At 54.5% G+C, this 26,495-nt stretch overlaps 2 protein-coding genes and 1 non-coding gene across 8 annotated transcripts in view; all 3 read right to left on the bottom strand.

Moving 5' to 3' along the window:
• The window catches only part of SDC3 (syndecan 3), a 45,850-nt gene extending 32,585 nt beyond the window's left edge, over positions 1–13,265 (bottom strand). The window contains 1 exon segment of the mRNA XM_086625891.1: positions 13,179–13,265. Coding sequence (XP_086482017.1) covers positions 13,179–13,265 — 87 coding nt within the window.
• A 6,557-nt stretch (positions 13,266–19,822) lies between these two features.
• PUM1 (pumilio RNA binding family member 1) overlaps positions 19,823–26,495 on the bottom strand; it is a 78,414-nt gene continuing 71,741 nt past the window's right edge. For all 6 annotated transcript variants that reach the window (XM_086626239.1, XM_086626242.1, XM_086626243.1 and 3 more), the window contains exons 21-22: positions 25,276–25,468; positions 19,823–20,595 (exon numbers count right to left, since the gene is read on the bottom strand). In XM_086626239.1, the coding sequence (XP_086482365.1) occupies positions 20,464–20,595; positions 25,276–25,468 (325 nt within the window). In that variant the 3' untranslated portion in view covers positions 19,823–20,463. The remainder of the gene's footprint in view (positions 20,596–25,275; positions 25,469–26,495) is intronic.
• On the bottom strand, positions 24,861–24,946 carry LOC147527076 (small nucleolar RNA SNORD103/SNORD85). The gene has a single exon (XR_015222854.1). It is a non-coding gene; the product is annotated as a small nucleolar RNA SNORD103/SNORD85 (small nucleolar RNA).

Below are 26,495 nucleotides of genomic sequence, written 5' to 3'. Positions count from 1 at the left end.
CCACACATGTCATGAGCTGGGGAGGGCTCAGCTCCTGCACATCTCCATTTCCTGGTCCTCGCTGCCATTCCTTGCAAGCCCAAGGCTTTTGCAAGAAGCTTCACACGGCATAAAGACACCCCCCCTAACCCCTCCACACACTATTTTAATTTTATAAGCCTTTTCGCAACACTGAGCATAAAGCAATAAGCTTTTACCGGCGCCTCTGGGATGCTCCTTCCCTTAAGGACCGCAGAAACCGATTGGTTTCCGGACGAACACGGCTCTTTCCATTAAGAAAAAAAAAAAAACCAAACCCCAAGACATAATCCCCCGCTGCTGAGCATCTTCCCGCTCGCAGGCGTTTCACCTGCGGGGCTGAATTGGGGATGGCACCGGGAAGTCCCCGAGGGCAGAAATGCCGATATTTGTTTCACACCCTCTTGTTTCCCTCGACCTGGGCAGCTCTTGGCAAATATCCGGGCAGGAAGGAGGTTTCTGCTCCGTCTTTCGACAACAGCCAAGATTCGAAGCAGCTTTAGCCCTCCTGGTGGAAATGCCTTTTCCTGACACTTTTTGTGTTATTTGTTTAGAGTTATTTAGGGCTTCCAGTCTCTGCTGTTGAAGAAAACCTTACTATTGTAGAGGGAAAATAAACACCACCTCAACCAGCTCGCAGATGTAGTCCTTGGAAGCAGGTGAGGAACAACCAACCAATGCAAGAGAAGGGGGTTTCACTGCACCTGAGGCCTCTTTTTTCCATCCAGAGTAGTTTGCTTTAGTGTCCCATGGCTAAGACGTGAGAGGAAGAGACATAAGGAAAGAGAAATGTCCTGCCTGGCCAGGGAGGGTTGAGAGGGGAAGAAAGAAGAGAAACCACTTTCTTTTGAGGGTGGGTGGTCAGCATGCTCTCAAATGTGCCAGTATCCCTGTGGGGAGACGGGAACCAGTATCCCATGGCAGGACTGTCAAATATACCAGCGTCCCTGCGTGGGGATGAGCACCAGCATCCCTGTGCACGACAGGTACCGGCATAGAACCCTAGAATGGTTTGGGTTGGAAGGGAACTCAAAGACCATCCAGTTCCTACCCCACTGCCATGGGCAGGGACACCCTCCACTACACCAGGTTGCTCAAAGCCTCATCCAACCTGGCCTTGAACACTTCCAGGGATGGGGCAGCCACAGCTTCTCTGGGAAACCTGGTCCAGTGCCTCACCACCCTCAGAGGGAAGAATTTCTTCCTTAGATCCCATCGAAATCTCCCCTCTTTCAGTTTAAACTATTGCCCCGTGTCCTGTCACTCCATGCCCTTGTCCCAAGCCCCTCTCCAGCTTTCTTGTAGACCCCAGAGCTGAACGCAGCACTGCAGGGGGGGTCTCAGGAGAGCAGAGCAGAGGGGCAAAATCCCCTCCCTCGACCTGCTGCCCACGCTGCTTTGGATGCAGCCCAGGACACAGTTGGCTTTCTGGGCTGCCAGCGCACGTTGCCGGCTCATGTTGAGCTTCTCATCACCCAACACCCTCAAGTCCTTCTCCTCAGGGCTGCTCTCAAGACAGAGAGACACAGGCATCCCTGTGGGGGGACTGTCAAATATACCAGAATCCCCCATGGGGATGGATACCGGCGTCCCCAGGTAGATACCACCCAACTCCACCCAGGAACCAGCCTCACTGTCCCAAGCCCTGCAGCTCTTCTCACCCACAACCTAAAAGCCATCAGACCAGGAGAAAAATTAAAGCAAGAAGAATCGCACCCGAGGGCAACACAGTCCCAGGGCACCGGGATGCTCACAGCTTCCTGGCAGCCACCAGCAGAAGAAGCCATGGGGCTTGTTTCACCCCATACTCAGTTTGCTCCCCTGGGGAGATGTTCCTGGCCTCAGTACAGAGGGAGGAAGAACCTCTCCACATAGTGGTCATCTCCCACCACACACCGTGTTTTCCTCAAAGACTCAGCTCCACAAGTCATGGAATTCACATTGTGCTCAGAAAAGCATTTGGAGCTCATAAGTCATCAGGCGAAGCTTGAAAACAGGACCATGAGAAGCTCTCATGGCCCCATGGGGGAAGGAAACGGATTCAAAATTTTGATTTCACAAGATGGGAAGATTTTCATGGGGGTTTCGTGACTGGTGACCCCGTCGCACGCCATCCCAAAAGCCAACATAAAAAACTCAAGGCATGGATTAGCCTGAAACACCAACTAACTCTTCATTTTCAAGTCAAACAGGCCAGCTTGTCTTTGTAACAGGTTCTTTTTTTCCTCCCAGGAAACACTTTCCTACACTTCAGCAGGACCGTCAACTCCAGGAAAATATGGCTTTCCAGCTCCCGTCCCTCCCGCTGTGGGCAGAGCCCAACGCCCTTCTGGCCGTTTCACCCAGACCTGCTCTTCCTCCCCGGATTTCCCCTCCTGGGATTTCTTTCCTGTTTCTCACACGAGCGAGGGTCAAGCCGTGCTCTGCGAGTCAGTCCAGACCTGCCCCACTCACACCCCCCGAGACACCCGGATGGGTTGTGCAAACCCTCGGAGCTCTTCGGGAATCCGAAATGCCGCGACACCGGGTGCTGTGGGAGAGATAACCCCAATCCATGCCCGGTCCCAGACCATGGCCATGGTAGACCCTCAACCTCCATCTTCTTGCCCCAGAGAAGCAGCTGTGCTCCTCAACCAGGTCACAACCTTTGCAGAAGGAAAGAAAAAAAGCATGAAACCCCACCAAACCGCTGATTTTTAGGCAGGGAAATGCAAGGCTTGCACAAACGAGCGTGACCGCTGAGCCCTGCTGCCTGCTGGAGAATTTTTTTTCCTGGAAGATATCGGGTCAAACAAAGCAACATCAGAATCCCCCTTATCTGCAGGATTTGGCCTGTTTCTCCAGGAGCGCCTGTTTTCCCTCATCTCCCACCCCATCCTGGGGAGGGGAAGGACCCGTTCGCACACGATAAGTCCTGCTGCAGCTGGCCAAGGCGCTGGGGAAGTTCAAGTTTGGGGCTTCCCCAATTAACGGCGCCCAGAGATGTGCAGGAGCCGCCGACCCCGCTCCGGCGTCGCCACGAACACCAAAAAGAAGAAGGAACCCAATTAACTTCTTGGTGCCCTTTCGTTTGACGATTGAGTTTTTAACGAGCTTGGGAGAGGCACAAGATTGGGTTTTCAGACTGGTTTGGTACCGCTGGTTATGGGAGGGGGGGTCAGATCTCGTCCCATCCTCCAGACCCAGCAGGAGATGGGAGAGCGGGAGGCAAGGAGCCCACACCCCCGGCTGAGATGGGAAGCACTCGGAAAAGAGCTGGAGTAACACACAAACCATGTTGTTGGGTTTTGGGTGGGTTTTTTTTTTTTTCCTCTCTAATTGCTCTTGCTATTTTAACCGAGACAGACATTTCCTTGACGATTTTCAAGGGCTATAAATGTTTTATGTCCCTTTCCTTTACGCTCAGACAGCAACTTTCGCTGGTGCTCGGCATAAGCAAGACCCGGAGCGGAGCGGCTGGGTGCTGCCAGGGTGCAAAGGGACTGGGACACCAGTATCCCTTATCCCCATGGAAAGTCATCATCCCCCACATCACGTCTTCTGCTTCCCCCCATTCCTAGAAGGAGATCCCACCGCCCGGCCTCCGTGCAAGATGTCTTTCTGCTGCAGAAAAACTATATATAGTGGCTAAACCCTTTGGGGGCTTTGCTGCTCTCTGAGATATTTATAGCTGGAGGCAAAGTCTCGCCAGGAGCAGCTGGAATTGCACCAGGAGAGGCAGGATTTGGCCCATGCCTGCAGCAAGGAAGCAGGTGCTGGGGTGAGCATCCCACCTGGCAGCCAGGATTGGCCCCGAAAACACCGGTCGCCCACTCCATCATGGGAGAGAGGTGCAGGATGCTCACCCACTGGGGGTCAAGGGCTTTTGGGGAGAGATTTAGAGGTTTTTCGCCAAATTCAGAGCAAAGACGATGAGCCGCATCGCTGAGAGGCTCAGGAATCAGCCACTGGTCTGTGGCTCCTACCCAAAAAAGCAGGTGCCCAACCCAACCCATTCCACCAAGAGTGTTTCCCAAGGGACGGGAAATCCATCCCACACGGCTCCACGTCTGCTCTGAGCATCCGAAGTGGAACAGGAGGGAAGAAACGTCCCTTCTCCCAGAACCTCGGCGTCCAGCCCTGCTCCTCGTACGCACCGGCCTGGGGGAGGGCTCGCACAGCCTAACTGCTGGTAGCTTGTCCTCCTCACATCCCGACTTTAATGCACTCCATCAGGCACAACGCTCCGGCTGAAGGAAGCAAAATAAGGAGGGGAGAGGGATGGGGATGGGGATGGGGATGGGGATGGGGATGGGGAGGCCCCGGCTCCCTGCAGGCAGCGGCCATTCCCTGAGCTGGGGGATGCAAAAACGCTGCCAGCACAAGGGGTAGATCAGGAACGTGGGGGTTTTACACCGCGGTCCTGCCTGATGGGAAGCAACTGCTCCTGTCCCTGTCCCAGCATCCCCGACATTGCTAGCGGCATGAAGCTGGCCGGCATGGATTCAGTAATCCATGGAGTTACAGCAGCGGGATGCTCGGTCCCAGGGAAATCAGCCCAGCTGCAGTCGCATCCTTTTGCTTGCGCTGGAGCTGGCGAGAGCAAACGGGGAGTTTGGAGCTGGGTCAGAAGGAAAAAACCCAAATTTGAGTTCCCAGGACCCTCTCCCATACTGCCGGGTGCTTTGCAGCCAGGATGGCCCCAGCCACATACTCAGCCCTGCACCAGGCTGGTGGGACAAGGAGACAAAAAGCTCCTTGGGAAAAAAAAAACCAAAACACCCAACCAAAAATAAACCCTTTTTAGAATCATAGAATCACAGAACAGTTTGGGTTGGAAGGGACCTCAAAGACCATCTAGTTCCAACCCCCTGCCATGGGCAGGGACACCTTCCTCTACACCAAGCTGCTCAAAGCATCATCCAACCTGGCCTTGAACACTTCCAGGGATGGGCAGACAAAACTTCTCTGGGCAACCTGTTCCAGTGCCTCACCGCCCTTTGAGTGAAAAATTTCTTCCTTAGATCCAATCTAAATCTCCCCTCTTTCAGTTCAAAGCCATTGCCCTTGTCCTGTCACTCCACACCCTTGTCCAAAGCCCCTCTCCAGCTTTCTTGTAGCCCCTTTAGGTACTGGAAGGTGCTAGAAGGTCTCCCCAGAGCCTTCTCTTCTCCAGGCTGAACAGCCCCAACTCTCTCAGCCTGTCTCCATAGCAGAGGTGCTCCAGCCCTCGCGTCATCTTTGTGGCCTCCTCTGGACTTGCTCCAACAGCTCCACGTGCTTCTGATGTTGGACCCCAGAGCTGAACGCAGCACTGCAGGGGGAGTCTCAGGAGAGCAGAGCAGAGGGGCAGAATCCCCTCCCTTGCCCTGCTGCCCACGCTGCTTTACCGAATATTATGTCGACGTCTACAGAGGAGGCCACAGGATTCATCTTCTCAAATCCCTTCACTGGTGCTTTTAGCCCAGCACAAAACCCAAGTGCTCGAGGGCTGGAAGGGAGCACCCCGAGGAGACAGTTCCAACCATTTAGACCCAAAAGTCACTGTTTAGACCCAAAAAACTCGCTCCTCTGGCAAAAGGGAGGCAGGACACAAAGCTATTGCTTCCTTCAGCCCCAGCCCTCCTCCCTCCTCCTCCTCCAGCCTCTAGCTGGGTGTTTGAAGAGCTCTCGCCATGGGAAAATAAAGGGGTTCAAGATGCTCCACAGCCAGGACGTGTTCTCAGCCAGGACCAGGCATACTGGATGGAGCAGGGCTGCCATGATCCCCTCCCACGTGGAGAACATCTACCTGCCTCCGCACGAACATCCCTGGGATCACCCACGGTGGCTTTAAGGACACCTACACAGGGACATTTGGGGATGGCATGACCCACACTGCAAGGCCCAGGTCCTCGTTTAACACCCTAATTTCCCCATCAGCAAACACATGTGGGCATGCTCCCTAATTAACACCAGGCTAATTAACACCCCAGGTTTGCACGGGATGTTTGTGATCGTCGTCTGACGGAGGCAACGGCAGCGGCACCACACGGGACGCGAGCCATGCACGCTGGCAGGGCACCGACTTGCAACCACTGGTGACTAATTAGGGCTTAATTAGTGCTCATCAGTGCCATGGGAGCACTAGGAGCGGGTGCTCCAGGTCGCAGCCCCAGGGCACCCATGCACACTGCCTGGGCTGGGGTGCACCGAGCTCGTCAGGCCTCAGGAGGAGGGGAGCACCCTGCGAAGCTGATTCATTATATTCCATATTATTTGTCTCAGAGGAGGAGGAGGAGAGGAAGGGAGCGGTGACAGCGGCCGAGGACCAAAAGAACCCCAAAGTCACAGGGACACGGCAGCCGTCTCTCCCAGCGCCTCCAAAAAAGGGAACCTCCTGCTCCCAGCAGCCTCCCGGGCGCGGGTTGAAGCATCGCCGGGGCTGCGTAAAATCATCCCGTTTCATCAACAAATACCTGGCAGCTCCGGGTTTTTCCACTGGGCCAGAGCCAGGGCTTCGGAGCGCTTTAAATGCCGGTCCCTGCCTCCTCCCCGTGCTCCCCATCTCCCACGACACTCAGCTCCGGCTCTTAAATACCCTCGAACCGGTGGCAGGAGATTCCCATGACACCCTCACCTCAACACCCTCACCTCGCACCGAGCCAGCACACACGAGAGAGAAGGAAAATTAAAGGCTGGATGATGTTACTTGCCAAAAAGCCTCCAAAATGAGGAAAAAAAATATATTATTCCAGCTTTGATTAATCTTTACGAGGTGCGACGGATCCCAGCAGCATCTCGGCACACAACAGACATCCCCGGGACAGGCAGCACCTCGAGAAGTTGTTAGATGGTCCCAATGGACCCAAATTTGCCTTAAATGAGCTGGAAATGGTGGACTGACACCTGATTTGGGGTAGTAAAGCTCTTTGCGTGCTTCGTGCCAGCACGCTCGCTGCCTCCGCGGGGAAAACTGCTCCGGGGTAGGAGAGAAACACGGGGCTCTCTGTTCCGTTACAGCTTTCCTTGCAAAAAATGAGAAATAAATAAGATTTTTCTTTTTTTCAAATGCCCATTTTGGACTAAAACTCCCACTCTCTTTCCCCAAAACGCATCTCTCTGCTATATTTTTGGCATATGCCAGCACGAGCATCGCTCACAAACCAAACACAACTCGTGCTCGGGACCGCCCGCCCTCCTCAGCAGCTATTCAGCCCAACGCAGCTCACAAAATAGCTTCGTTCCTCTCCTCCTCCTCCGGAAAACCACGGGTTTTTGGCAAACAAACTGTTTTGCCAACAAGTTGTGCTCTGCGCTGCCTGAGAGATGATGCTTCTCCCCGGCTCCAGCCCCCTCTGCCCCGATGGGCCCCGATTCGGGTCCCACGTCGGGGCTGCAGCGGTGGGGCCACGTGTCCAGGCTCCCCCACGTTGAGTTTTCTTTTCCCCCCTCCTTCTTGCTAAAATAATCCTTGTTTTGCCATCGGCTGGGAAAGAAGCAGCAGCCCTGAGGTTGCTGCTGTTATTTTTATCTTGAAATAAATAGTTTGAGCCACGGCCAAGCTGTTCCGAGGGAGGGAGATGCTTTGCATCGTGGCCACAGAGATGTAAACACACGTGGCCTCCGTCTCGGCGGGGGCACGTCGCGCGGCCAGGGCAGAGCAAACATCCCGATCCGGAGCGGAGAGGGCTGAAATCGCCTATTCTGGGATGTCGAGGTGGAAACAAAGTGGGATGCACGGTTCTGGGAGCATCACTGCGGTACCCATCGCTGTTCAGCCCGAAATCGCTGCTGTCCGCTCCGTCTGCTCAATGCATCACGTGCACCCACCACCGCAGCTGGGTTAAATACTGGTTTAGCCAGGACCAGAATTAACCTTTTGAGCCAATTTTTAACAAAATAGCCTTGAAAGAACCAGCTCTAAAAACACTTTCACCTCCCCAACAGCAAAAAGGAGCATCCCTGTGCCACCTGCGAGACATCGCATCCAATCCCATTCCTTCCCGATCGCGCCAAGATCCCAAAAAACACAGTTTTGGAAGGGAAGATGGTGCAACCAGGCTCAGTTTGGCAACTCCAGGAGCCTTGATCGGGCCACATCCTTCCCTCTCTGCCTTGACTCCCAGCAGAGTGCCCCGCAGGGCTGGGCACAAAGGCAGGGGGGGCTTTGCCCCGTGCGCTGCTCCCGAAGGTCGCCGAACCGCTCGGGAGCTTTGCACGAGGAGCTCGGCGTAAATGTCAACTTAATTAACTGGGAAAGATGTACGCCTTGCCACAAAAAGCCCTCTGTTTCCCCCACCGCCCTTCCTCCCACCTCCGCGCTCCCCAGAGCTGGGCGCACGGCCCGGGGAGGCGAAGGAGCATTGGCCATTCCCGATGGGAAATATTTCCCCCCCTTCTATAAAGCGCTGTATCAAGGAAATAGGGAAAAAACACAAAGAGAGGCTGGAAAAAGCTGGGGAAAACCTCTCCGGCTGCCACCACTCACGTGTTGTGGCACAGTCTCCAGGGACACGGCCGAGGAGGGATGAAGCATCTTCTGCTGGTGTGAAAACCAGAGGCATGTCCCTCTTTCTGCCCACAAGACATTCGGTGGCATCACGAGTGTGGGAATTAGGTTTAAGTTGGGGCGTTCCGTTCGGTATCCATATCCTCTTCCCACCAAGAGAACGCGTTCGCTCGGTGGGAAGAGGATGCGGATACGGAATGGAACGCCCCAACTTAAATCATTTTAAAGTCTTTATTTTATTAAAGGTTTAAGGAAGGGAAAGGATCCCATCTCCCAGAGCACAGCCCCAGTTTCGGTGCCTTCCTGGCCAACCAGCCCAGCAGGGTTTGGTACCCGGCTTTGGTACCCGGCTCACGTCGTGCCAGGGATGGGCATTCCCCCGGCCTGGCTGCCGTCTCCCAGGGCTGCCACGCGTCTCCTGGCTGCAATTCCAAGGGGAAAGAAGAGCCTTAGGGACACTTGGGGACTTCAGTCCCATTTAGCCCACACCATGCGTCGGCACGGACAGGAGGTGCCGGCAGCTGGAGGACCTTGCACGCCTCAAGAAGATCTGGGACTCTTTTTTTTAATCATTATTATTGTTATTGTTGTTATTATTATTTTTGCTCAGTTTCTCTCCAGGAACTCGCGCCACCTCTTGCTCCTAAGAGGAAGGAGCCAAGTGCTGAGCAGGGCTGGGTGGGGAGAGCTGGGACGTCCCCACAAGCAGGGCTGGGGTACCCTGGGTTTCCCAGGAAGCTCGAAGCCACCCGCCGGGAGCTGGGCTGAGTCCCAGCAAACTTGTTACATGCCACGCGATTTCACAGCAGACCCCCCAGAGCACCAACACACCTCGGAAGGGAAAGATCCCGGGGACCTGCTGAGCCCGGACCACCGGCAAACACTGTGGGAACAAGGGTGCCCTGCAAACCCCCCAACCCCCGGGACCCCAAATCCTCTGCAGGGAGAGGTGGATGTTCCACCCCAAAACTCCGCAGGCCCGTGCCAAGGGTGGATTTTAAGGGACTGCAAGGAGCGAGGGATGCCAAACCGCATTGACCCTCACCGGGAGAGCCCCACGGAAACACACCCCAGGGGTAAATCAAAATCACCCCCCCAGTACCCAAAAAGAGCAGCAGGATGAGGCCAGCCCCAAAGCAGCTCCGGAGCCATCCCAGGCAAAGCTCCAGCGGGGACAGGGATGTGGGACCGGCGGAAAGGTTACGGCTAATCGATGCTCTCAGTAATTAAGGTGACGAGTTGATCCCTAAGCTCGTGGCCGGGCTCGGCCGGCCGGGGCCGGGGCAAAGTGTCCTTCCCCAGCACACCAGGCAACGGGAGTGCCCACAGCGGGGGTGGCACCCAGAGGGGCTGGAATTCCCGATGCTGCAGCCCAGCGCATGGGCCACCCTCGCTGATTAAAGCTCATCAGGCTGCGCTTCATCTGTGTCTAATTACCATGAGCATCGTCGCCTGGCGCTGCCCGCTGCCTCCGCCTGCTCTGTCCCCAAAAGGTCCCCAGAAGCCACTCGGCTGCTGGCACCCCAGCTCCCCACCCTGAGGGAGAAGGAGGAAGAGGAGGAAGGAGCGATCCCCCCAGCCTGTGTGTGGTCTGCAGGGTGGGGAGCAGCCAGCCCTCCCAGTCACGAGGAAAACAGCCTGTTCTTGGATTCTCAGGTGTCTAATAAGAGGTTGAGCTCACCCCCACCACGGGTATGGCTGATGCAGGGGCTCCTCCCCGCTGGCTCCCCCAAACAGGTCCAGACCTCGTCCTCTCTCGAAGCGGTCCATCGCCAGCTCCAAAGCGATGAGGCAGGGGATGGGGGTTGGCAGCGATGGACAGGGTGAGCTCGTGAGCTTTACGGCCCTGGGGAATCCTGGCCAAAACCAAACCTGCGTGACCACCATCAGGAAAACCGACCACCACGACCGGGTCTTGCCAGGAGAGGCAGCTCCCACCCCGCAGCGCTCCCATGGAGGCGCACAAAGGGTTAAAGGGACCGATTCCAGCAGGATGGATCCCAGCTTCCCCAAACCCAGGGCCAAGAGGGACACAGCCATCACTACATCAAAGGGAAGGGGAGTCCCAGGAGACTCCTTACGATTCCCAAACACTCCGGCAGCACCACATCCCTGAGGACAGGGAGACGCGGCGCTGGGCCCATCCCGGGGAGCTTGTGGGCTTGCTGCCAGCGGGAGCCAGAGTTATTTGTCCATTCTCCCCAGTGCAAATATCCATTAATTAATTATCCGGGTGCTGCTCCGGAGAAGGGCTCCCTGGCAGGGACCAGGATCCGGCACAGGCTTTGCAGACAGCGTTACCCGGTCGCTGTCACAACGGCACCCGGGGATGGGGGTGCCCCCGAATCAATCCCCCATCCCATTGGCGCTGCAGCCAGCTGGGATGCACCAGTGCTGTTCCGAGTCACCACTTCCCATCCCGGCAACCCCAGGGAGATGCCAAGACTTTATCCAACGAGACCGAATGATTTAAAAGCCTTCATGAAGACAACGTGGGGGGAAAGCGAGACCTCGGTCCCCTCCAGGTGAAGATGCCTGATGCCTTCTGGAACATCCCGCATGGAGGGAAGCGGGATGCTCCCTCCCTCGGGCTGCCTCCCCCAGCCCCAGCCCTGCCCTGTGGTCCCCAGGAGCATCCCATCATCTCCCATCCTGCCATTTAACAAGCCCGTAACCTTTCCTGCCTAATTATCCTCAGCAAATGCCAGCAACCTCCTGCGTCACCATCCACCAGCCGGCAACTAAAATTCCCCAAATGGGGAAGGGGGAAAGCTTATTTGGGGAGAGGGGGAGCGAGCACCCATGCAACCAACCCCGTGCCCACCATGGGTGCTGGAGACGCTGGCACAGCCACACGCACCTCTCGCCGCCGCGGGCACCCAGGGATGGAGGGGAGCTGCCGGCGGAGCTCGGGTTTCCCCGGATCGATGGCGAAGCGGAATATTCAGCTTAATAAACTGTTCTTTGATCAACCGCGCGGCATCACCGGGAGCCGCGATATTTATCGCCGCTCCGACGGGTAAATCACGCACCTGATGGCCTCCTCGCCTGCACCGGAGTTGCATCTGCCTCTTCGGGAGGGGGAACAACCGCTGCCGGGAAAACCGGGCGCACCCCCCGCAGAAATCGGGGTGCCGGCGCATGGCACCCACGAACCAGAACCCCAGGAGGATGGGGAAAGGCTCTGGGTTATTTAACGCAGCAGGTCATGCGCTGCTGAGCGGCCAGGCCCTGGGATGCTTCCCTCTTCAAAAGAGGAGGAGGAGAAAGCCTTCCTCCCATTCCTCCCGGAGCGGCTGCTTCTCCCGACACCCTGGAGCACAACGAGTTGTGTGGGAAAAGCATCTCCCGGCTGCAGGAGGGTCCTTCCCGGAGAGCGGCACCCAACAGCCAGCACCCCGCAAAGCCACCCCGGGGTCCCCCAAACGCTCCTGTAAGCGATCCGTGGAAGAGCGAGCGCTGGGCAGGGTGCAGGCAGGGTGGCTCCGGAGGGTTTTCCAGCCGGAGCATGCCAGGAGAAGCAGTTTTGGAAGTGCCACAAGAAACCAGGGACACAACCCCTTCCTCCCGCCCGCCTTGAGATCCTCTCCCGTGGGCAGGGCTGGGAAAACCCCCCCGGGAAGAGCCCGGGCAGAGACTGGGCAGGCGAGGGGCGAGCAGCAGGCAGGGCCTGCCTGCACCGACCCCTGCCCGGGGAGGGGGGGCAGGGCTCGGTGCCTGCAGGGACGGGGCAAAACCCCCCAAGTTTCTTCTGGCACCGGAAAGTGGGAGGGGGATTTTCCTGCCCGCTCCCCCCGGGTTATTTTTAAGGCGTGTTTCCCTACGACCTTCAAATGGCATCTGCGGGCATCCCCCTCCCCACGGACACGGCAGGGCCCCTGCCCCCTCCAGCCCCCCCCTGCCTGCACCCCCCCTTGCCCCCTGGGCTGAGCCCCTGCCCCAGCACTGCCCCCCCGGGGGGAGGGGGGGCACCGGCTCCTGCCTGCGCTGCCCACTGGGGGTCTGTGGCTTTAGGCGGGTGGGGGTGCAGGCAGGGAGGGGCTGGCACGGCGCAGGGTGCTGAGGAGCGGAGCCCCCCGGGAGCTGGGTGCGTGCCTGTCCCCCCCCCCAGCTTGGTGCGAGCCCAAGGGTGGGCGGCAGATTCCCAAAGCCCCCCCAGCAAGGTGCCGGCCCCGACCCCACCCCAGCCGGGTGCCGCTCCCCAGGACCCCCCGCAGGGCGCCGGGACCCCGCTCCACGCCGGGTGCGGGTCCCAAGGCAGGGTGATGCCCCCCACCCAAGCCGGGTGCCGACCCCTCCCGCACGGTACCGCTCCACGCTCCACACCGCTCCCGGCCCCACGCCCCCACCCCGCTCCGCTGCCCCCCACGCACGATCCCGATACCAATCCCACCACCCCAGTCCGGTCCCAAACCTCCCCCCCGCCCCCAACCCGCTACTAACTCCCCCACTCGGGACCAACCCGTGCACGGTGCCGGTCCCACCCCCTCCACGCGGTGCCGGTCCACGAACGACACCGATCCCCCCCCCCCCCCAACACTGCTGCCCCCTCCCCAGTGCCAGACTCCCACATCCCACGCACGACACCGATCCCCCCCGGTGCCGATCCACGCACGATGCCGCTCCCACCCCCCCGCTCCACGCACGATACCGGGGTGTCCCCCCTGTGTCCCCCCCCCCCCCCACTCACCAACGCTCCGCGGGCGCTCAGCAGCAGCAGCAGCACCGTGAGGCTCCGCAGCCCCCGGGGCGCCGGTGGTGGCACCTCCCCGGGCATCTTCCTGCCGCAAGGACGGCTGGTGGCGGCGGCGGCGGCGGCTGCAGCGGCGGGAGGCGGCGGCGGGGGCGGGGAAGGGCCTTTGTTGCCGCCGCCCGCGGGAGGCGGTGTGGGTGCGGGCCGCCGCCGCGCCGCCCTCCCCGCCGCGCCCCCCCCCCCCCCACACCGCGCCCCCCCCCCCCCCCCTCCCCGTATCCCTCCTCCCCCTTCATCCCTTCGGGGCGGGGGGGGAGGACCGGGGGGCGGCGGGGGGGGGGGTTCCCCCCCCCCCCGCCGCCCCCCCGGTCCTCCCCCACCCGCCGCGGGGGTAGATGGGGGGGACTGGGGGAGGGAAAGGAGGGGATTGGGGTAAACTGGGGGGGACTGGGGCAGATTGGGGGGATTTAGGGGAAGATGAGGGGGTCTGGGGCAGATGGGAGCACTCTGGGGTAGATATAAGGGGGGATCTGGGGGGGACTGGGGCAGATTGGGGGGATTTAGGGGAAGATGAGGGGGTCTGGGGCAGATGGGAGCACTCTGGGGTAGATATAAGGGGGGATCTGGGGGAGACTGGGGGGATCCAGGGGTAGGTGGGGGGGACTGGAGGATGTAAAGGAGAGGACTGGGGAGGGCTGGGGCAGACTGGAGGCATTCAGGGGTAGATAAGAGAGGAGACCTGGGATAGATTGGGGGGTGCTTGGGGTAGATGAGGGGGCCTGGGGCAGACTGGGGGGACCCTAGGGTAGATGAGGGGGGATCTGGGAGAGATTGGGGGGAGCCTGGAATAGATGGGGAGGGGCCTCAAGGGTAGATGAGGGAGCCTGGGGTAGATGGGGGAACTCTGGGGTAGACATAGGGGGATATCTGGGGCAGACTGGGAGGACACAGGGGTAGATGGGGGTGACTGGGGGAGGGAAAAGAGGAGATGGGTAAATTGGCGGGGGGGGCTGGGGCAGACGGGGGATTCAGGGGTAGATAGGAGGGCCTGAGGGCAGATGTGGGGACCCAAGAGTAGATGGGGGGGCGGGGGGGGGGGGGGGCTGGAGCAAATGACAGTGATCCTGGTGCAGATTAGGGGGACACTGGGACAGATGGGGGGGTCCTGGGATGGATGGGGGGACCCAAGGGTAGATACAGGGGGGGACCTGGGGCAGATCGAGGGGACTCGAGGGTAGATGAGGCGGTGCTGAGGCAATGGGGGTTATCAGGGACTTTTGGGGGGCCAGGAGCAGATGAAGGGAACTCAGGGGGCTACTGGGGGGGGGTCCACAGGCAGATGGATGGGGCCCAGGGGCAGACGGGGGGATCCTGGGGCAGACGGGGTCACCTCAGGCTAGACGAGGGAGAGGAACTGGGGGCAGATGGGGGCCCTGGAATCTACCTCCAGCGTGGGCACCCCACCCTGCCCTACTCCCTGAGCCTCCCCACCGTGGGACCCACGGTCACCCCTGCGTGGGTGCTGGGGCCAGGGCCACCCCAGGGTACAACCCAGGAGGAGAAAATCCTCCAGGCAGAGCCAGGACTCGCTCCCAGCCCTGGGTCAATACCTCAACCAGCCCCACAGCACCGTGCCTCAGTTTCCCCTTTCAAAAAAAAACAGGGATAACAGTGGGACCAGAGGACAGGGCAGTCCCCTGCTGTGACAGTGACTTCCACGAGGCTGCCAGGTGACCCTGGGGTGACTTTGCTCCGAATTTGGGTGTTCGGTCACCCCAATGGACCCAGGAGGCAGTCGCTGTGGGTGCGCTGGGAACAGACGGGGTGGGATATAAACGAGTCATTTCTCACACATGTGTGATTCCTCCTAATGGCTTTCACAAGCTTTCTGCGAAAATCCTAAAAATACACTTGAATTCTCATAAAAAACCTCATCTGAATGCGAAATATACACGGGGAGGGGGCCGAGGGGGGAGCTGGGGGGTTACCTGGCAGAAGGGGCGTTGGCCTCCCAGCGCCGCCGGTTCAGGAGAGGAAATCAGCCAAATTCAGCTAAAAATTGGGATGTAGCCCCTGGATGGGGAGAGCTGGGGCACGTCCTGCAGCTGAGCACCCTCCCCGACCCCCGTTTGATGGGAAACTCGGAGCAACTTTGAGGGGTGTGGAACATCGGGGTGGGAGGGGGGGGCTCTGCCTCGGGGTCTCCACCTGAGCCACTTCACTATATTTTAATTTAAATATTAAAATTTATTTTTTTAAAAGTGTATTAATATCATCAGCGAGAAGCCAATGGGGGGCCGGGAGGATAAAACCAGGGGAAGGGCTTTGAGTGGTGCAGAAAACCATCAGGTCCCGCCGGGGATGGGTCGGGGCCCGGGGTCGGGGGGTGTCCCCGGGCCGGGGAGGGCACCGGAGCGGGGCGAGCGGCGCGGCCGGGCCGGGGGCGCGTTGCTGGGGCTGCACCGCCCCGCCGTGGCCGCGGCCGCCGCTGCAGCTCCGCCGCGCTGCCGCCCCCCCCCCCCATGGCCACCCCCCCAGCAGGGAGGGCAAAGGTCCTCCAGGGCCCCCCCACCAAGGGGCTGTCACCCGAGAGGTGGCCCCCGGCACGCGGTGGGAGACGGGGGTGTCTGTGCACGAGAGTCGGGGTCCCACGGGAGGGGAACCGCCCGCATCCCCCCCCCCAGCCTCCCCCCCGGGTCCTTCTCTACCCCACCGTGGCTCCGCTGGAAGTGGGAGATCTTGTTTTGTTGGGTCAGGGTGAGTGTGATGGATCCTGGATGATGCGATGGAACCCGGGTGTCATGATGGACCCTGGCTGGTGTGACGGATCCTGGCTGATGTGATGGACCTGGAGTGTCATGGTGGATCCTGGGCGTCATGATGGACTCCGGCTTACATGATGGATCCTGAACATCGTGACAGACCTCAGCTTATGTCAGGAATCCTGGTGTCATGATGGATCCTGGATGTCATGATGGACCCGGGCTTATGTGGTGGATCCTGGATGTCATGATGGATCCTGGATATCATGACAGACTCCAGCTTATGTGATGGATCCCAGATGTCACAACGGATCCCTGGAACTGTTCAAGGCCAGGTTGGATGAGGCTTTGGGCAACCTGGTGTAGTGGAGGGTTTCCCTGCCCATGGCAGGGGGGTTGGAGCTAGATGATCTTTGAGGTCCCTTCCAACCCAAACCATTCTAGGATTCTATGATTCTATGATCCCGGCTTATGTGATGGATCCCGGTTGACATTATGGATCCCTTCACATCCTTTCTCCAGCAGCACCAGTAGCCATGCTCAGGAATAACCAGAGGGGCCCGCATGGAATGACCTGGCCGTATCCTTCCCGGCAAGCCCCTGCCGTGCCCCATTCCTCACCCTGGCAAGGCCAACACCGCTGGCCAGGGGGCAGCTGCCCAGGCTGGGCTCTGGCCGTGCCGGCACTCAGGCACTGCTGGCCAGATCCTTCCCTCCGGCTCAGGAATGGGGCAGGAATTTGCAAGTCTGGGCAAGAGTTAAAACTGTACCTGGACACCTTTGCTGCTGCCTTTGGGGTTAAGCCCAGACCTGCGGGTGCCCAGAAGAAGAAACACGAGGTTAAACGAAGCGTTAAAAAACTGTAAGAGCAGGAGCCCCAAAGGCTCCGGGACACGGGACCCAGGAGCTGCCATAACCCCGTGGCTCGTGGCTCGGCACGACGGCTGTCGCCTATCGCCGGCGTCAAACCCGGGGCCAAAAAGGTGTCAGAAAGCCCAAGTCAGCTCCTGACGCTAAATTTAGCAACAACAGATGTGAAAACTGGTTACAGCCACCGCTGGGGCACTGGGGTATTGGTTTTTGTTGAGGGGTGAGAAGAAGAAAGTGGCAGCGCAGGAAGGATCGGTAATTGGACACATACTCCAAAAATCAAACGTTTTAATGCCTTGAGCCAAAAGAAAAAAAAAGAATTTCCTGTAAAATGGGAAGTTTCTTCCCCTCCATTAATTTATCACACATCACCCTATTTGCACAAGTGCTCAAACTTCTCAGGATTTCCCAACTGGTTCTGGTGCCAACCTCCAGAAAAGGTCTTTAAAAGCAGCAGAGAAGGTCCTTCACGCTTGTAAACGAAGAAAAATTGGTGGTGAGAAGTGGCCGATTTTCCCCCTGAGCAAGGGTCACACGTGGAGCCCTGTTCGGCAGCGAAGGGGACAAAAGGAAGAGCTGGAGCTTCTCCGAGAGGGAACTGGGGGTGTAAAGGATAGGGGTGGGCTGAGAAGTTGCACAAGAACATGGCCTGGGCAGCAGATGATGAACTTGGAGCAGGGGTGGGACACGACGTGGGGGAGCAGGACAGTCCTGGCTTTGCTCACCCAAGCGCTGGGCTCAGAGCTGAACGTTACCCCCCGGGAACGAGAGCTCGGCACAAGGAAAGGCCCCACGGAAACACAAGCTCGGTGCTTGCTCTTGCTTTTCTAGCAGTTCTCAATGACCCAGAAGACATCGTGGCACTTGACAGCACTGAGTCCCCACCTCGAGTGCTGGATGCAGCTCCCCCGTCCCCTTTCCTCCTCCAAAAATGAGGAAGATGAGGATACAAGTAGCTTCTGCACAACCATCAACTCCATGGACCATCAACCCCAGCCTGGAAAGAGGGCAGGAGGGATGGGAGGATGAAAGCAGGAGAGGAAACCACGAACAGAAGGTGAGAAGCTCCATGCAGTTCTTCCCTGCCCCTCTCTGCAAGAGTTGTGGCACTTAAAATGACCGAGAGACACTTGCTGGTTGTTCGTCTCCAACTTACTGCCAGAGGATGGAGGCTGTGGGTGCTACGAGTTTGTACGGGCTCAGAGGAGGTTTGGATGTGCTCAGAGAGGGGAAAAAGCCAAAATCCCAGAGCCCAGGAGGGGTGGCAATAGTGGGAGGCAGAGATACACGTGGTTGCTCTGTTCTTCATTTTCCATTGGAAAATGGAGCTGTTGGAGCAGGTCCAGAGGAGGCCATGGGGATGACGCGCGGGCTGGAGCACCTCTGCTCTGGAGACAGGCTGAGAGAGTTGGGGCTGTTCAGCCTGGAGAAGAGAAGGCTCTGGGGAGACCTTCCAGCACCTAAAGGGGCTACAGGAAAGCTGGAGAGGGGCTTTGGACAAGGGTGAGGAGTGACAGGACACGGGGCAATGGCTTTGAACTGAAAGAGGGGAGATTTTGATGAGATCTAAGGAAGAAATTCTTCCCTCTGAGGGTGCTGAGGCACTGGAGCAGGTTTCCCAGAGAAGCTGTGTCTGCCCCATCCCTGTCAGTGTTCAAGGCCAGGTTGGATGAGGCTTTGGGCAACCTGGTGTAGTGGAGGGTGTCCCTGCCCATAGCAGGGGGGTTGGATTAGATGGTCTTGAAGGTCCCTTCCAACCCAAACCATTCCACGATTCCATGTGTATCTCCTGCTTAGAGCAGACACAGCCACTTGGCAGAGGGAGAGAGTTGCTCTTAAATAAAAAAAAGAAAAAAAAAAGAGGCAAAGAGCTGCGGGGGTGACGCTGTGGAAGGTGCTGAAAGCAAAGCCGAAGCCAGATTCCAAAGTTCTGTATTTTTCAAAATAAAGATCACACGTTGTTTAGAGACAATCTACACAAGAGTTACAAAAAATAGTCGCCCAGGCATAAGCATACACAGGTTTGTTAATTATACACATATGGTTACAAGTGTGCTTGCAAAAAAGTTCATTGGAAATATACACAAGGCTCTGTAAATGTACACCGTGTAGTGTTACAATTCTATATTCAAACAAGGAAAATTGACAGTATGTTACATTCACTTACAAGTAGACAAAATGCAAAATACAGTTCATCTTCTGTACAAAAAGGGAAGGTGATTCACACTTTACAAGGTGAAAAGGGACTCTGATTGTAAGGAAAACTAGGGGGGTTCTGTACTTTTGCACTTTTTGTTTCTTACTGTCACAAAATAAGCAAAACATTACTTTTTAAGATTCAAAAAAACACTATTTTGAACTGAATCATTTTTGTATAACATTTAGAAAGGATCGCTACTGTTCAACTAGGTGACAAATAAAACCAAGCATTTATTTTATTTTTCCTTTTAAACATTAACTAGGCTGTATAAAGAGAACATTTCCTTCAAAAGAAAAAATTTACTTCTGGTTGAAATTACAATTTACAATATACAACACTATATGCTACGACCATAAAAGGTGTGAATATACACTGAAATGCACAGGTTTTGCTAATTCTTTTTTTTTTTTCCTTTTTTTTTTTCTCCTTACCAAAAAACGGGTTTATGTCGATTCAAACTTCTCCACATTTACATTACAGAGGTTTACAAATGTACAATTGTACAGTCAGAAGTATGTTCCACTACTTAGGGTACATTATAGATACAGATCAGACATCAAAACAAGAAAATACTACAAATTTTTATATATGTAAAGTCTACACCAAGTATACACTATATATTTATAGAAGCAAGACCAAAGCCAAGTTGGATTTTGTTTTTCTTCTTTTTTTTTTCGTTTCCTCATGCTAAATAATCAAATTGTGTCTCTCAATGTTAACAGAACAAACTGAGTAGGCAGTAAACAAGTACACCCGTCGCCCCCCTACCCCCTTGCTTTAAAAACTTTCTGGGTGTGTATGTTTTCTTCCCCCAAAAAAAACCCCAACAGCTAAGCTACCTCCTTCAGCATGTTATACTGGAGGAAAAAAAAAAAAAGGCAATTAAAAAGTTTCAAAAACTTAATTTTTTTTTAAACTGAAGCTTTAGCGAGTTGATTTTTTTATATATATTTATAAACAGCGTTAAATGCGTCGTCTCTGCCATTTAACTAAAATTCAAACTTCTTGCTGACTTTTGACTAAAAGGAGAAAAAAAAAAACAACAAAATGGGTATTTGCAAAAAAGTTGCCTGCAAGGCAGATGAATTAAAAACATTATTTTTGTTTGTTTTCTTCAAACCAACCACCCTGAAAGTTTCCACATTTGGAATATAGATACAACAGTGAACAAAAATGTGGCCTTCCATGTACATTTGATACCTATGTACAAGTATTCTATACACCAGTAAAACAGCAGGGCAATTAGTTAATTAAAAAAAATAATTAGTACATGTTATGCATAATAAAATTAAAGAAATTTACAAAGGCTTTTTCTTTTTTTTCCTTCCTTTTTTTTTTTTTTTTTAGCAGTTTAGCAACCATAAAACCTTTTCTAACTGTATATTGGAATATTGTCGGTTGCTGGTTGTAGGTGCCGGGTGGCCAAGGAGCTCCTTCCCAGTTTGCTGCTTCAAATGATGCCGTTGGGTGGCCCACAGATGGGCCCCAGGTCCACCCCGTTCTTCATGTAGTACTTCTCCAGCTTGGCCAAAATGTGTTTGCCGTAGGTGTATTTACGCAGGGTAGCGATGTGAGGCCGGATCTAGGAGAGAAAAGAAGAGGGAGTGAAGCTCAGGAACCAAATTACGGGCACGTCAACCCTGAGTGAGCTCCTGGTACCATATGGTTAAAGCGTTCGCCACCAGCAGAAGACCAGAAGACCACAAAAATGTCTGAAATATTCAAGTGGCATTTGCTGTAATCGCATCCGTAACTGTGAATCAAGCTAACCCTGGAGCGGGGCCAGAGGAGGCCACGGAGATGATCCGAGGGCTGGAGCACCTCTGCCATGGAGACAGGCTGAGAGAGTTGGGGCTGTTGAGCCTGGAGAAGAGAAGGCTCCGGGGAGACCTTCCAGCACCTTCCAGTACCTAAAGGGGCTACAGGAAAGCTGGAGAGGGGCTTTGGACAAGGGTGTGGAGTGACAGGACAAGGGACAATGGCTTTAAACTGAAAGAGAGGAGATTTCGATGGGATCTAAGGAAGAAATTCTTCCCTCTGAGGGTACTGAGGCACTGGACCAGGTTGTCCAGAGAAGCTGTAGCTGTCCCATCCCTGGAAGTGTTCAAGGCCAGGCTGGATGATGCTTTGAGAACCTGGTGTAGTGGAGGGTGTCCCTGCCCATGGCAGGGGGGTTGGAACTGGATGATCTTTGAGGTCCCTTCCAACCCAAACCCAGACTGTGATTCTATGATCCATAACTCACTGATGATATTTTTAGGAGGACCTTCTGGTCAAGCAGGTGGCCTCATCTTGACTCACATTACTGGAATTCAGTTGGATCCCAGTGTGGAGATGGATACAAGGCTTTGTCCCAAGAGAGGAAGCTGGGAAGACACAACCCCTGAGTGCTTGGGCTTCCTAAGGGTGCCCCGACGCTCTGCCCCCAGCGCGGGGGCAAACACATGGAGGCAGAAAAGGCACCAGAAGGGCCCAGTGGGGTCGAGCGGCTTTGGCTGATCCTGAGCAGGGTCTGTGGCTCCTTCCAGGCTCCAGGCTGAGCTTCAGAACTGCTGAAAGCCTCAACGAGCTGCTGGTATGAATTCCAGCAGTCTACTTGGAAGAGGTACTGGGAGAGGCACGCAGTGGTCCTGGGCTAAACAGCAGTTTGATTTCTGAACTTGATAATTAAAATATTTATTTTTAGCAGAGAAGAACAAGCTTCACCCGCTCACACCGCTCCACAGTGAAAGTCACTTTTAACGTCACTGTCATGACCGCGGCCAGAGCACCCCAACAAGGACAGCTGACTCGCTCTAGTAACATCATCAGGCTGCTCAAGTTCTCCTGGCCAGTTTCACAGGAACGAGACGTAAGAGCAATTCATTTTCATTCCTAGATGAGAAATATCCCACACCACCAGCACGTTCCGTCACCAACACAATTACAACAGATCTTTTACTCCATGGTGGAAGCCGCAGACAGGATGAGAAAATACCCAGAGCACGACGTGGTGGGTACGTCACCACCACCTGCCTGAGCCAGGCTGACCCGAAACCCCCGTGGGAAACCCATCCCAAACTCATCCCATTTCACCAGCTCAGCCTCTAACCGTTCACATTCCTATTTTAGTTCCAGGACTCACCTTGTAATAAGCAGAAATTGATGCTCTGGCCCTCCCCACATCCCATTTCCAAGAAGGTGACTGCTGCTCTGAGGTTAAGGAGAAGAAAAACTCCCCAGGTCCAACAGTTGGTTCTTTGTTCGTTGCCATTCCTAAGACTTTTTTTTTTTTAACTGACAGACCTGACTGTTAAAGTTCCTTTTCAATTTTCATATATTTATTTATTTTCCAATAAGAGTGCGGTCTTTAACAGTGACGCAAACCGCTTGTTGGCACCAGCAGCAATTTTCACAATCCAAAAGCAGCAGTCGATCCACTCCACTATCCCCAGCTCCTGCTCAGTTCCATAACGTAGCTGGAATCTTCCCACTCAGCCACTCCCACTTAGGTGTCATCCCACTTCTGCTTGTGACAACCACCCTGATTGCTAATTAGCGTTTTATTCAAAAGACTTTGCTTGCCAGGAAGAACACCACGGCAGTAAAGATCACTGTGTTGGGTTTGTGTGGCAAAGTCTGGGTAACCAGGGGGCTTCTACGAGAAGCCATCAGAAGCTTCCCCCATGTCTGACAGAGCCAGTGCCAGCCAGCTCCAAGACGGACCCATCACTGGCCAAAGCCATCAGCGACGGTGGAAACTCCTCTGGGATAACATAATTCAGAAGGAAAAATAAACCCTGCAGAACTGCATTGGAAAAGAGGAGAGAGAATGTGTGAGAGCAACGACTCTGCAGACACCGAGGTCAGTGAAGAAGGAGGGGGAGGAGGTGGTGGAGGTGGTCCAGGTGCTGGAGCAGAGATTCCCCTGCAGCCCGTGGGGAAGACCATGGTGAGGCAGGCTGTCCTGCTGCCCATGGAGGTCCATGGTGGAGCAGAGATCCACCTGCAGCCCATGGAGGAACCCCACACCAGAGCAGCTGGATGCCCAAAGAGGGCTGTAACACTGTGGGGAGAGAGGCAGGACCCGTGGAGAGAGGAGCCCAGGCTGGAGCAGGTCTGGTGGCAGGACTGGTGACCCCACAGGGGACTCAGGCTGTTTCTGAAGGACTGCACCCCGTGGGAGGGACCCAGACTGGATCAGTTCATGGAGAACTGTCTCCTGTGGGAATGGATCCCACACTGGAGCTGGGGAAGAGCCTGAGGAACCCTTCCCCTGGGGAGGAAGGAGCGGCAGAAACAACGCGTGATGAGCTGACCGCAGTCTCCATTCCTCACCCCCTGCGCCGCTCCGGGGCAGGAGGCAGAGAATTCGGGATTAAAGTTAAGCCCAGGAAGAAAGGAGGGGTGGGGAGAAGGTGTTTTAAGATTGGGTTTTATTTCTCATTACCCTACTCTGATTTGGATTGGCAATAAATTAAACTACTTTCCCCAAGTCAAGCCTGTTTTGCCCGTGAGGGTAATTGCTGAGTGATCCCTCCCTGTCCGTGTCTCCACCCACGAGTCTTCCGTTACGTCTTCTCTGCCCTGTCCAGCTGAGGAGGGACGTGGTAAGAGCAGCTTTGGTGGGCACCTGGCATCCAGCCATGGCCAACCCACCAGTCATTCCTATTTTCTTTTTTAATATATACATATCTCTATCTGTAGATTAGCAAAGCTACGGGTCATTTTGCTACAGTCAAGCTGTGCATATCCGTTGCCACACATTTTTATTTAATTATCTTCATGATTTGTTTTGGACTAACACAGATGTTGGTTTAAAAGAACTACTCTGAATGATTCCTAAACCTAAGAATTAACCTCCCCGAAGATTATTTCGGCTGCATATATGTTGTTTATATACTGATCAACTGCCATTTGTGGCTAAAAATCAGCTCCTTTGCACAGGTAACACCCACTTCTTTTTACGGAAAAATCACTTGGTCCATTTTACTCAAGGATTCTTAAATACACTTGATTCCACTGAGGTTTGCACATCTGACACTCCTCATAGTTGCTCTTAAATAAAAAATAAATATGGGGTTTCTAAGCCAGTGTTAGTCAGTATTTTATTTCTAATAAGAGGTCTGGCTCTGGGTGGCATTTTTCACAAAGTAACAGACCCTAAAACCAGGGACTGAAGAAAATAATCTCAGTTCCACTACACATTTAAAAGTCTATAACTGTAGTGAATGGAAAAAATAAAGACCCACAAATGTGACCTTTAAAAGCAGGAAAATGAAGACATCACCTGATTTTTAGAGCCTGCTGCCCCAAGGGAGGCATATAGCCTTGGGAAGCAGGACTGGCAGCAATGCATATTTAATTCCAAAATGTCTTCATTTTTGACAAATATTAAGTCTTGAAACTGTTATGAATTCAAACACTGCGGCATAACACTAAACCCTGGAAGTCTCTCATCAAAAACTTGGAGAAGAGAAGGCTCCTGGGAGATCTTCCAGCACCTAAAGGGGCTACAAGAAAACTGGAGAGGGGTTTTGGACAAGGGCGTGGAGTGACAGGACACGGGGCAATGGCTTTAAACTGAAAGAGGGGAGATTTCAATGGGATCTAAGGAAGAAATTCTTCCCTCTGAGGGTGGTGAGGCACTGGAACAGGTTGCCCAGAGAAGCTGTGGCTGCCCCATCCCTGGAAGTGTTCAAGGCCAGGTTGGATGAGGCTTTGAGCAACCTGGTGTAGTGGAAGGTGTCCCTGCCCATGGCAGGGGGGTTGGAACTGGATGATCTCCGAGTCCCCTTCCAACCCCAACCATTCTGTGATTCTATGAAACTATTCAAAACCAAGAAATAGAGAAGAGGTGTGTCGAGGTCTGGCTCGGCTCCACTGAGCGCATGAAACCGCTCTCGTCAGCGAACGCTGTTCTCAGTGAGGGCAAGTGTGTCGTCATCGCCAGACCTTCTGAGGACCCTCGCAAGGTACCGCAGCAGTAAAAGTCTCAGTGTGTGTTTGTTTTTTTCCCAGCATTTGCTACACCACAAGTGCAGAACTGGGTTACTAGGTCAGAAGAGATTGCTAGAAGCAACCAGCTAGTTTTAAGTCCAAATGGCATCTCGTTATTTCACATTCTCCTATTTCAGCCACTACTGAAACACTCAACTTTGAAACACCTCTGTTGTTCGGAAATTCTGATGGCAAAAGCAATCATCTCAGCCTGAATTCCTCTCTGCAACCAGTGTGACAGCAACAAGCCGTACGTCCTCCTCCACCGACAGCAGCTGCTTACCTTGTGCATGACAATCTTCCGCTGAGCCGGTTCTGCCACATCGATCATCTTCTGCACCACGTAGTTGGCGTACTGGTCTTTCATCATGGTGTATAAGGCACTGTGAGGGCCGTCGTTCATCGTGCACACCTCGTCGATCAGCATGGCGCGCTCCGTACGCGAGGCGTGAGTGACGCACTTCTCCACCACGTTGCTGGAACAACAAGGGAAATCTGTGAGGAACGACATCTCTACGGAGCTTTTCATTCAACCCCGAGATCTCTTACGCTTCTAGGACGGGCAGACCGTTTGGGAGAGATGTGCTGGCACGGAAGTTTAGCAATGCAAAACAGAAGAGCAGTCCGAGGAACTTGGGATCTGAGTGGGAATTTGGGTAAAGGACCAGTTCAGGATTTATTTCACCCAAATTTGTGCATCTCTACAGCGACGCTGTGTTTGAGATCAGTGTCTGTCCTCACAGCGTGCCCACCGGAGAAGCAGACGAGTTGTTCTTTGTGTGTCGTAGTAAAGCACTGTTTTACTAATCAAAATTACAATCAAAAAAAAGAGGGGAACACTGAGCCTTTGAAGAGCTCAGCCTTCACCTTCAAATGGCTGAAAATACACACAAAAGGAATTTGTAAGTGTGGGAAGTTATTGCTTCATTTTGACATCCATTAAGATACCTGGATTTTGGTTCTACCCATGGGTAGCTCTTCAGCATCCAGACTAACAACCTCGGACTGCTGCAGCTTCCCTAAGAGGACATCATGATGTATGTGTCTCAAAAAGGACTGCAAGACTCCCAAAAATCCCAGATTCTTCCGTGAAAAGTGGGATGAAAGTGAGCTGTTGCTACACCGATTTCCCAAATTCTCTTGTAGCTTAACACAGCATCCCAGAGGCCGTGCAATGCTCTTATGGCACGTTATTATCCAAGGGATAGCAACCACTTAAAAATCACTAAACCAAAAAAAAAACCCAACAAACACAAAAACTATTGGTCAAGTTCAGGAACTTGGATTAGAGCTACTCCTCCACATCTCCAACCTCCTTCATTACGAGTAAAACTTACCTTGCCAGTTACTCATCCCAGTTTACAAGAACTCATAAATAGCATTCTGCTGTTAAGCAAAAAGTTATTTTTACCTCCTTTCACCTACCTACACCCCACCCCTAAGTCTTCTGCAACTCTAGCACATGTACATACTCCCACAGGGCGTGGAGACTTTAAGGAACAA

This window comes from Tauraco erythrolophus, chromosome 24, assembly GCF_009769465.1.
Source record: "Tauraco erythrolophus isolate bTauEry1 chromosome 24, bTauEry1.pri, whole genome shotgun sequence".
NCBI classification, from domain to species: Eukaryota; Metazoa; Chordata; class Aves; order Musophagiformes; family Musophagidae; genus Tauraco; species Tauraco erythrolophus.
This window is presented reverse-complemented; position numbering and strand designations above follow the sequence as displayed.